At 54.6% G+C, this 11,661-nt stretch overlaps 1 protein-coding gene across 3 annotated transcripts; it reads right to left on the bottom strand.

Annotated features, from left to right (window-relative positions):
* Positions 1-416: 416 nt before the first annotated feature.
* On the bottom strand, positions 417-2,485 carry POU4F1 (POU class 4 homeobox 1). Of its 3 annotated transcripts, none has more exons than XM_074572932.1 (3): positions 2,363-2,485; positions 1,202-1,463; positions 417-1,111 (listed from the first exon to the last, which is right to left on the bottom strand). In XM_074572932.1, the coding sequence occupies exons 1-3, from the start codon at positions 2,483-2,485 to the stop codon at positions 417-419; spliced, it is 1,080 nt and encodes a 359-aa protein (XP_074429033.1). The 3 variants fall into 3 exon arrangements, with proteins under 3 accessions (XP_074429033.1, XP_074429034.1, XP_074429032.1); XM_074572933.1 differs by having other exon boundaries at positions 417-1,107; positions 1,204-1,463; XM_074572931.1 differs by having other exon boundaries at positions 417-1,463.
* Positions 2,486-11,661: the final 9,176 nt, after the last annotated feature.

The raw sequence follows: 11,661 nt of genomic DNA, 5'->3' as shown, positions 1-11,661 counted from the left end.
TCTGTGTGTGTTTACGCTTTAAGTTGCTCTTTCTCCCGCTTTCTGTCGGGGGGTGGCGGGGGGGCAGAGGGGGGATGGGGCCGCCGAAGTGACCCCCCACGGGTTTCTAGAGCGTTTTTTTACCTCCTCTCTCCTCCTTCTTCTCGTTGGTGTCCCGGTGTCTTTTTCTTTTAATAATTGATAGCGCAACACCCCCCCACCACCCCCACCCCACCCCCCGGCAACGTCCCCCCTCCCCGCTCATCGAGTAGTTCGCCTTTAATTTCTAACATCGTCCCTTGGTCCCCAGGAGCTTCCCACGGCGTCTCGGGCGACGGCGGCGGTGCGTGGGCGTCCCCCGCGGCCCCGGCCCGGCCCGTTCCGGCCCCCCCCTCCCCGGTGCCCCCGATGCCAGGGCCGCCCCTCCCCGCCCGCCCTTAGTAGGTGGCGGAAAATTTCATCCGTTTCTGCTTCTGTCTCTGGTTGCAAAACCAAACCCGCACCACGTTCTTTTTGAGGTCCAATTTCTCGGCGATGGCGGCGATCTTCTCGGAGGAGGGCCGGGGCTGAACGGCGAAGTAAGCCTCCAGGGAGCGCTTCTCCGGGGCGGCGATGGAAGTCCGCTTGCGCTTCTTCTCGCCCCCGTTGAAGAGCTCGGGCTTGTTCATTTTTTCCCGCTGGGCCCCCTCGGCCTCCTCCAGCCAGGCCTGCAGGATGGGTTTGAGGGCGATCATGTTGTTGTGGGAGAGGGTGAGGGACTCGAAGCGGCAGATGGTGCTCTGGCTGAGGGAACCCACCCCCGGGATCTTCAGGTTGGCCAACGCCGAGCCCACGTCGGCCTGGGTCACCCCCAGCTTGATGCGGCGCTGCTTGAAGCGCTCGGCGAAGGCCTCCAGCTCCCGCGGGTCCGTGTCCGAGTCGCAGATGGAGGCCAAGCCGGCCGCCCCCACCACCGCCGCCGCCGAGGCCACCTGCCCCGCGGCCCCGTGGTGCGCGGCCACCAGCCCCGGGTGCGGCAGCCCCGACGGCATGTTCATGGCGGCCGGGTGCGAGAGGTGGCCCAGGCCGTGCATGTGCGAGTGCGGGTGGGCCGAGGTGGAGATGAGGCCGCCGCCGCCCCCGCCGCCGCCGCCGCCGCCCCCGCCGCCGCCGGCCCCGCCGCCGCCGCCGCCCGCCCCGTCGTGGCCGCCGCCGCCGCCGCCTCCGCCGCCTCCGCCGGGCATGAGCGCCAGGGAGGGGGAGGTGATGTGGTCGAGGAGGTCGCCGGGCTCCAGCGGCTGGTGGTGGTGGTGGTGGTGGTGGTGGTGGTGCGCCAGGGGCACGGTGGAGGTGGAGGTGCAGGGCACGCTGTTCATGGTGTGGTAGGTGGCGTCCGGCTTGAACGGGTGGCTCTTGCCCTGCGAGACGGCGATGTCGACGGCGGCCAGAGCCTCGGCCCGCGCCAGCAGGGTCTCATCGAGGCTGGCGAAGATATTGCTCTGCAGCTGCAAGGGACACAAAACAGAGCGGGGTGCGGGGAGAGGAGGGCAGGGGGGCGCCGGGGAGGGGTACAGAGAGGGGGCAAAGCGAGGAGAGGGGAAAGGGACGGTGGAGGGGGAAAGTGCGGGATTGCGGGAGGACGGGGTGCGAGGTGGGGAAGGAGGGGGGGAAGTCGAGGGAGGGGGCAAAGTTGGGGTGACCGTGCGGGGGAGGGGGGGGAGCCGGCAGCAGTATGTGCGTGTAAAGGGGTACGGGGTGGGGGGAGAGCCAAGTGAATGGGGGAAGCGGTATATAGCAGGAGGCAGCACGGGGAAGTGAGGGGAAATAAGGGATGGGGTAGAATAATAGGGGGGAAAGCGAGGAGGGGGAGCAAAAGAGGAAGAGAAGAAACGAAGAGTGGAAAGGGCAGGCAGCCGCGGGGGGGGCAATCCGAAAAAGAGAGGACGAGGATGTGAAGGCAACAAATAAATTAAAAAAAAAAAAAAAAAAAAGGAAAGAAAGAAGAAGAAAAAGGAGGAGAAGAAATGGATCTGTAACTCTCAGCTGGGGAATTGTGTCAAACACAAGAGCACATAAAGCGCATTCCTTTTCAGAGGCCGAGTCATAAAAATTAATACAGAAAGTGGATGAAGTCGGAGACTCGTGTGAACACCGCTTTCAAAAAAGATCACAGGCGCTCAGATGATTGCAGAGGAAGACATGAAAAAAACATTAAGCGCCGCTTGTCAAAATGTGCCTCGCAGCGGTTTTTTTATTAATGCACATACACATACATGCAGTATACAGAAAAGAGAGAGAGAGAAAGAAAGAGTGTGTGCGTGTGTGTAAGAGAGAGAGAGAGAAAGAAAGAAAAAGAAAGAAAGAAAAGAAAGAAAGAAGAGAGCTGCAGCTGTCTGTCCCTTACCGGTGGAGTTGGTAGACATGCTCTTCTTATTGCTTCCGAGCTGGAGTGTAGAGAGGGGTATTTGTGCTCAGGTAGGGTGGGATGCATGGCAAAATGCGGCTGTTTGCTGTTCATGGACATCATCTTGAAGGCTTGGCATGTAAATCCACAAACACTCCTAAAGTCGGGGGAAAAGTGCTCTCCGGGCGCTCTCCTCCCGCCGCGGGGAAGCGGCCGCCGACGGCGGCGGGTGGCGGTGGTGGCGGAGCCGGTGCCGGCGGTGTGTGCCGCAGCGGACCCTGCCCCCGCCGCCGCCGCTGCCGCGGTGGCCGGGGCTGGGCTGGGTGGGTGAGCGGGCGGCGAGGCTCCCTCCGGCCCCCGCCGTCTCACTCGGCTGCCTGCCGCTGCCCGGCGCCGGGCGCGCTGCGCTGCGCTCTGCCCGCACCTGAGCCCCGCATCCCGTGGCTACCGCCGGGCGGGCTCTCGCGAGAGCGCGGCGGCTCCGGCTTTGACAGGCATCAGCTGTCTCCCCCCCCTTCCTCCTCCTCCTCCTCCTCCTCCTCCTCCTCCTCCTCCTCCTCCTCCTCTTTTTCCTCCTCCTCCTTTTCCTCCCGCCGCCGCTGCCCCCGGTCCCTGCCTCCCCGCGCCTTGTTGCATCTCCCGCAGCCCTCGCCCGTCTCGCCGGGGCGGCGGCGGCGGGGCCGCTCTTATAGCCCCAGCGACGCCGGGGACCGGGGGTGGCTGCGGCACCTGTGGGCTGCCACACGTGCGCGCTGCGCGGCCGCCAGCGCGGCCCCGGGGTGCCCCGACGGGGCGGGGATGGGCGGCGGGGCGCGGAGGCGGCGGCGGGCGGGCGCCCCCGGGGCGGGGCCGGCCCGGCGCCCCTTCCCGGCCCTCGTAGCGGCGGGGAGGAACCGGGCCCGGCCCTCGGCAGCCAAGCACAAAGGTGCGTTGCCCCTTTTGCCGAGGCGAATCCTCCCTGAGGACCCTTCGCCGCAGAAAGGGGCGTCCTCCAGCCGCACCCCGCTACTTTCGGGAATCCCACACCGGCTCCTTGAGGAGAACCACGGTGGCGGACGGTTGTTTGAAGCACTCGGAGGCTATTGATTTCCACACCGTTTCGTTCCCCTCTGCCTCACCCCCCCACCCCGTGTAGTTTTGTTGCAAATATTACGGTGTCGGGCACGGCTGGTGACAGCCGCGTCGCCCACGGGGAGCGTGTGCTTCCTGCACGGGAAACACCGCGGAGGTGAAATCGTGCATTTCCTCCTGGCTTCCCAGCCAGCCCTCGCTCCTTCCTTCTCCGTGGGAAAACCCAAGTTTCACCGGTGTGGTCTGAAGCAGAAAATAATCACATAAAGAATTCCCTTCCTTCCTTCCTTCCTTCCTTCCTTCCTTCCTTCCTTCCTTCCTTCCTTCCTTCCTTCCTTCCTTCCTTCCTTCCTTCCTCCCTCCCTCCCTCCCTCCCTCCCTTCCTCCCTTCATTTTTTCTCTTTCTCTCCTTCTCTCTCCCCCATCTGTCTTTCTCTCTTTCTTTTTTTCTTTCTCTTTCTCTCTCTGTCCTTTCTCTCCTTCCTCCCACTTTCTCTCTTTCTCTTGCTACCCAGGTACTTTTTATGCAAGAACCGAGTCAAGTCCATCTTATTCAGCCTGAAAAAAAGAAAGAGAGTGGTCTGGGCATATGATTTTTCTTTTCTCTCTTTTCTTTTCTTTTCTTTTCTTTTCTTTTCTTTTCTTTTCTTTTCTTTTCTTTTCTTTTCTTTTCTTTTCTTTTCTTTTCTTTTCTTTTCTTTTCTTTTCTTTCCTTTTCTTTCCTTTTCTTTCCTTTTCTTTTCTTCTTTCTTTCTTTTCCTTCCTTCCTTCCTTCCTTCCTTCCTTCCTTCCTTCCTTCCTTCCTTCCTTCCTTCCTTCCTTCCTTCCTTCCTTCCTTCCTCTCTCCCTCCCTTCCTTCTTCCTTTCCTTTTTTCCTTCTCTCTTTCTCTCTTCCTCTCTTTCTTCCTCTCTCTCTTTCTCCTCTCTATTTTCTGAGGTTTACTCTTTGAATATTCTTGTATTTGAATGAAACAGTTCAGGAGTGACACTAGGGTTATTAACACACGCTTGTTTTTATGAGTGGTTCGGGGTTACTGTGCCCTTTTAGAGTAGATTTTTTTTTTTTTTTTTGCTGTTTTAGCTACTTACGAAGCTGAAGTTAAAACTGTCGAAGGAAGGAACCTGCTACTGTGCCTGTGGGATTAGCGTGACTCCCTAGGGAACGGCCCCCGGTGAATCCTGTCCCCTGGGGCGCGCTGGAGCCGTCCCCCGGTCACCGAGCAGATGCTGCCGGGTTCGTTTCAGCGGGGCCGCAGGCGGGCAGGCAGCGGGGAGAGGCGGCGGGGTTGTTTGCATCAGGGATGTGACAGCCTCGGAGTGCATCGGAATTGCTCTGTTTTTCCTCAACGCCTCTTATTTATGCGCATAAACCCAGCCGAGAGGGCACGCAGGCACACACACACACACACACGCACAGAGCACACACCACAACCCCAGGTAAAGTCCACATTTGTCTTCATAAGCCCTTCCCCAGCTCCCCATCCAGTCCGGGAGGAAGGAGGGAACGGCTGCCAATTACTTGTGCGAAAGGGAGCCAGGTCTCCATCCATTACCGCGTCCCCTGGGGGGGCGGAATGCAACTTCATCTCTGATGGGGGGGGTGGGGGGGTGAACTTGAAACGGAAAGACGCTGGTCTGAAGCGGGGTTAGGCTCTCCTTATATATCGAAATCACTGCATCAGAATAGCCAAATCACACTTTATGTGGATTTCTTTTCCTTTTTCTTTTTTTTTTCTTTTTTAAAGCCATATGACTTATTTTAGCTATTTCTAAGCTACCATGCCTTGTCATCAGAAAGCCTCCTGGGGAAAGGGATGGAGAGGAGCAAAATAGTCGGAGACACCACTGCTTTTGGCCAAGCTGCCCACAAGCGACCAGCTCCAGGAAAAAGGCCCGAGCAGCCTGCCTTTCCCTACCAGCGGCGAGAAGCCAGCCAAAACGCAGGCACCGCGGGGCTCCTCGGCTGGTCCCCATGACCCGCCTTCCTCCCCACATGCCACCGGGCTTCCTTTGCCCCTGCCCCCGGGGTCTCTAACCTCTCCGGCGGTGGGCTGGCAGAGGTTGGGACACCTCTCCACCGCTGCAGGGAGCCCGGGTCCCGGTCCTGCCCGCACCAGCGGAAGCAGGGACGGGCGGCTGGGGAGGCGCCGGTGGGTGAGACCTTCTCCTTGGCCGGAGGAACATCAAACTCCTTCCGTAGTTTTGAAACGACCCCCTCTATTCACGTGCTTATTTTTTTCGGCCAGAAAGGTAGAAAGTTCAGCCACTTTCCCACCCCCGCCCCGAGGGCCAGCCGTAGGCTGAGGAGGCGAAGACCTCCAGATGTTCTCAGGATCTTCTGTTCCACCTCCCGGGGTCTTCTGGAGGCAGGGATGGCGGTGGGCACTTTGTCTCTGCAATCTGCGATGTGCATCCCGCTGGATTCTCCTCGGTTTGACAAATAGAGGGTGAAGTAGTCCCGCCCGGCCGGAGAGATGCCCCTTCCCAGGTGCTCCTGGGTCCTTCATTAAAACCTCCCGGGACGCGATCACGGCGGCAGCCCGAGGGCCGGAGGTGACAGCGTGAGGTGGGGGGGGGACCTCGGGGAGGCGTCGAGCCGACCGGTCGCGGAGGCAGAAGCTGCGGTGGGGAGTCGCAGCCAACTTTCCGCTCTGTCTGATCTTTCAGAGGTGCGGAGAGGAGAGGGTAGAGGCCAGGGGGAGGAGGGAAGTTTTTGCAGGCACCGTGTGGTCTGTCGCTTATCAATGTCGCTTATCAAGCCCGAGAGGAAAAACTTTCCTTCGCAGTAGTTCTTGGGACTTTTTTTTTTTGGAAGAGGGGCAGGGCTAGCCTTTAAAGCAACGCTTTACATTACAGATTACAGCCCCTCCTTGATGCTGGCCCTCCACACCCCAGCCCCCCCCCGTTCCCTCTGCCCCACCGAGAGCGGGAGAAGCTGCCCGGGGACGTCCCCAGGGCTCGCCGGGGACCAGCCCCGCCTTATCACCGGCCCCCGGCAGCCCCCCCCCTCTCGCCGCCACACGCAGCCGGCTTGAGCCAGGCTCAGCGTCGCACGGGCCTGGTAATAGATTTTATTTTAATGTTCCCTGTTATTTCTATTCCTCGTGGGTACGCCCAGCCTCATGAATACTGGTGGTAATAAACTCGCAGGGTTTGAGGGGCGAGTTCATTGGAGATACGACCATGTTACAGCCCTACTTTTACGGCCCAAGATGCTCAATCAAGCGAGGGAGGCATATATATATATAATATGTATATATATGTGTTTACTTGTCTCCCGTAGTTTTCTCCAGCTTCAAATGCAAGAAATAGGCAGATTTCCTTAATTGACTGAACTGCCTATCTCGAGAAAGTAATAAAGCAACCCCTTATTCCCACAGTGAAACAATTTATAAATTAATTACTGTAACCCATTGTATTTGATTTCTCTTTTTAGGATTCCCCAAAGATGAATATAGTGAAGCTCGGGATATTAAGTATTAACGTCTGATCAGCGTTTGCGATATCCCGACTTAAAAAAAAAAAGTTAATGTGGAGCTTATAGAGCCACTCACTCTAAACCTTCTGGATATTTTTATTTCACCAAACGTTAGCTTTACATTTTTTAGTCGCGGTATTTGTCCTACCCTGAGTGTCAGTGAGAGCACTGAGAGAAAACCTACAGTACATATGTTATTGGGTGAAGTTCACGGAAAGTCAATATCCCATTTAGTGTAAAAGCTATTTTCCCTTTAGATGACAAAAATCAACCTTCAGAAGGAAAAAAAACAAACCACCCAAGCAACCCTTTGGGTGAATGCACAAAAAGTATTTCCATGTCCTAATGAGGACTTTCTTGACATCAGCAAAGACCTGCTAATTACTGATGTACAAGCCGCAATAATTGCTTTTGCAGCCAAAGTGTAGAATGTTGTCATATTAAAAATTGAAACGCTTGATGGCGATTTAAGTCCCAAGGTAGTTCACAACGTCCCCTTTCGGGAAAGTAAGGAGACCAGAGGATGCGGGCAGAGGTGCGCTGGAAAACGCTGCAGGTCCTGTTGCTAGCAAAGTTTCTCGCTCTTCCTTTTCAGTGATGCGGGGGGATTACAAAGCCCACCGAGAAGCCCCACCAGCAAAGAAACACCCCCCCCCAGACCACGCTCCCTTTCCACACCGGCTCCGTGGGCGAACCGGTCGCTGGCTTTCACCCGCGCCCCGCCATCGGTCCCGCTCCCGGGACGCCGCGTTTCGATGGGGGAGCCGGAAAAACTCCGCTTTCCACCCCCCTCCCAAAGACCCGGGCAGGGGCTCGGAGGGTGCAGGGGGTGGGTCCTCAGCCGAGTCTCTCACCGCGCTCCAGGATGCTCTCGGTTGCCAAAACCGGGAGCGGAGCGTTCGGCTCCCCCCCACCCCCCCCGCGCGAATCAAAGCACCTTCCGAGGGGCTGGGAAGTAGTTGCCTTGTCATGTAACACATTGCCCTGATTTATTATAAAATTTTAACGAAATCATGCATATTTTAACAGCCTTTAATCACTGCATGAAAATTTAATTCATGAACTGTAGCGCGTTTAAATAAATGAAGTGTTAATTCATTAGGATTAATTAATTTGTTAAAGGATTGTGTGCAAGGTTAAGGTGGAAGAAAAACTCTTTGTTAGTTTCGCGTCTTAATCACCAGGTTTTGTTAACAGGGAAGGGGAAGCGGGGGGGACACACACACATCCCGCGGGGAGGGTTTTCGTGGGGCGGGGGGGCTCAGGGAAGGGCAGCGCCGGCGGGGGGGGGGGATAATCCCGTCCTCCCCCGGCCTTTTTCTCGTAGCTGGGGTCGGGTGGTGCCCGGTAGGGTTCATTAACTTAATTCTAGATGAGGAGGTAGAGGCGGGTGCCGGCGAGACCCGGGCGGGAGGCGACGGTGGCCGGCGCGTCCCCCCGCCACCCTGCGGGCCGGGGATAAGGAATCCGCCCCGCCGTCCTGCCGGCGGCTGGGAGCCAGCGCCAACGCTTCTCTCCCCAAAATTTGGAGACAGCTCTAAACCGATGTGGGGGGGGGGGCGGGAAGCGGGGCGAGGTGGTGGAAAAAAATCCCTGACGCCGTTTTCGGCCGCCCGGTCCTGCAGCCGGTCCCCGCTGCTCCGGCGCCCAGACGTGGTTCAAGGGGACAGGGACCCGGAAAAGGGACAGGGACCCGGGAAAAGGACAGAGACTCGGGAAAAGGACAGGGACCTCCTCTCTCGCCCGTGTCCGGTCCCCAGGCTTTCCCCGGCACATTTCGCCGGCTGGAAACCGGCACCCGACGACCTGGCTGATGAGCATCAGGTGCGAGCAGTAGTCACCCAATGGATTTTGACATTGTCTGGCTGCCCCGAAAAACAACAGACAGCACTCACACAGCCCGTAAAAGCATTAGAAAGGAGAAAAGCTGAAATAAATCAGGAATACTAAACTTCACTTGTTTTTCAGCCCAGTCTCATCCTCCCCTACTCTCTTCCACTGCATTCACAACTCCCAAAGCACATGCAGGCTTTCCCTCTGTCCTTCAGCTGCTGAAGATGGCTTTTCCAGTTTAAGGGACACTGAGGCAATAGCCCGGCCTTGAGGCAGGAAGGCAGGACAGACAGGGACCCCTTTAGGCCAGGCCTGACAAGCTGGTGGCTTGTCACTTGCAGCACAGGACTGCTGCAAGGCACCAAGGCGCAGATAGGGCCAGACCTGGATGAGGAACCAGAGGAGATTGCTTATCACCTCCGACTGCAGGCAATCCTTGGAATAACCGTGAAGCCCCCCACCAAGTTACCCTGGAGCTGCTTTTCCTGTGATGGAGGGGAGAAGGGAGAAACCTTAGTCTGTTTACATGGGACAGTCCTATGCCAAGAGCAGCAAGGAAGGGGTGTCATCTTCACAGTTTGTGAAACATTTACCATAACTGCGCTACAGGAGAGGTGCATGAAGACCGTTTTTCAAGCCTATGGCGGATGGGAGTCAGAGGCAGGACTTCAACGCTGTGCAGGAGTTAGGATCAGACTTCGTTGTTTAAACTGCCTTTAAATGTCATTATTCGGTGAGGGAAACAACTGTAAAATGAAGAAGGGGGAATGAAGGGAGACGCAAGTTAGCACACCTTGCATTGCGTATCCAAGCTATGTGTTGTCCCCCTTGTCACCTTTTTAAAGATTTTTCAAAAAGGGACAATAAAGCCCATTAAAAACCAAACACAGTCAGGTGTCAGTATCTGGTGCTGGTAGGTAGAGCAGCCTTTCATCTGAGGAAGCAATAGCGAGCAGAACTGGGCTCTCACAAGGCCTTCGGGGAACCGTGGAGAAGCAGGTCACTTGCCAGACTGCGTGGAGGCAAAACTGCCTGCAACGAAGTGAAAACCTGCCCCTGGTGCTCTTGCTCTTAGGTGTAACCCATCAAATTTCACCGGCAATGAACTGAGGCCCATAGCAATCTCACTCTCCTGCATTACCAATGCTCCTGGAGAGCATCCTCCTGTGTTAAAACCTGCAAGTTGCCTCGTATTTCGTACAGTATGTATTATTAGATGAAGTAAAAATTTTATGAGCTATTAAATATCATTCAACATCATAGATCTCATTTCTACATCACTCTGAAACATCCATTGTCTCAATCAAAATTGTAAGAGTTAAGTTTTAGATCTTGTGTATTCCAGTTCTTCATTACTACATAACTAGGTAACTATCGTAAAAAATTAACAGCAATGGACTCTCGTTTAGGCCCTTTTAATCAGAGAGCATGATAAGTGCAGCAGGAGATTAAGCAAGCACGGCACCGACAGAACGCAGCCTGGAGAACTGCGACCCCCCCCCATGTTTGGCTAACAAATTTATAACTGCAGAAACCCTAGTCATTACATACAGCTTAAATTTGTAAATTGCCATCGCACCAATCACTCTGTCAAACCTCAGTCTGCATTAACCAAGTAAAATGCGGAATTTAGAGTGTGGTAGTTGTTTTAAAGGCATTCAAGTAAAAAACAAAACAAAACAAAACACAACAAACAAACAACCCCCCCCCAAAACAACAACAAAAGCCGAGCAAAATCCAGCCAAACAAAACTAGAGTAAGGCACAAGAATTTAGATCTGTTTCAGCTTTACAAGTTGAGAAACGTAAAATGTTTCTACTTATATAGCACTGGATGCAATCACAATGTGCTCACCGTATCTGCAGTTGAGATCTGAGGGTACGAGAGAGCTTGGAAATCAAGTAATTATGGGTAACGACACTAACTTTGTTGCCACAAGGTAGGAAGTTACCAGCCCAGAGCTGGGAGGCTGTGGGTGACAATATGCGTTCCACGACCATTCCAAGCGTAAAGCCAATACGTTGCCTAAAATGCCTCGCTCTCTGTCCCTGCTTGAGGATAAGAGACGAAATTTATGACCTTGACCTTCAGCAATTTTTTAACCTTAGGCTCTTCTTTTCTACCCATTCAAGTTGCATGACCTGTAACATCAAAATATCCATATTGAAGAGGAAGCCCATAAGCGGTGTTCCTGTCCAAAGGACTAGAAAGTAGCACGAAAGAAAAAGTAAACCACTTTCCTTGATTTTAGTTTGATTTCAGGTATGATACCAGTTGTATTCATGTTTCCATCACTGAAAATTACTCGTGTATCATAAGTAGACTGGAGTATAAAATGAAGCTCATAAACGCACCCCCTCCCAAACCCACAATGAAACAAAATGATCACCTTATTTACTGCATATTTGTCATTGCTTTGCAATACAAGGATGTTTTCAGAAAAGTATTAGAGTCGTATTTGTAACCTCTTCTCCCAAAGGGTTAAATCACAGAATGGTTCAGGTTGGAAGGGACCTTAAAGATCATCTAGTTCCAAGCCCCCCGCCATGGGCAGGGACACCTCCCACTAGACCAGGCTGCTCAAAGCCCCATCCCGCCTGGCCTTGAACACTTCCAGGGTGGGGCATCCACAACCTCCCTGGGCAACCTGTTCCAGTGTCTCACCACCCTCAGAGTAAAGAATTTCTTCCTAATATCTAATCTAAATCTCCCCTCTTTCAGTTTAAAACTGTTACCCCTCGTCCTATCATTACACTCCCTGATAAAGAGTCCCTCCCCCCCTCTCCTGTAGGCCCTCTTTAGGTAGTGGAAGGCGCTATAAGGTCTCCCCAAATCAAGGCCGTATTTTCTTGACTTATTAGTAAAACTAGTCAAATCAATTAGCAGCTCACGTCCAGATAGTTTTGCAAGCTCCCTA

This window comes from Larus michahellis, chromosome 1, assembly GCF_964199755.1.
Source record: "Larus michahellis chromosome 1, bLarMic1.1, whole genome shotgun sequence".
NCBI lineage: Eukaryota > Metazoa > Chordata > Aves > Charadriiformes > Laridae > Larus > Larus michahellis.
Note: the sequence above shows the minus strand (reverse complement) of the source record. Positions and strands in the feature narration are given on the sequence as shown.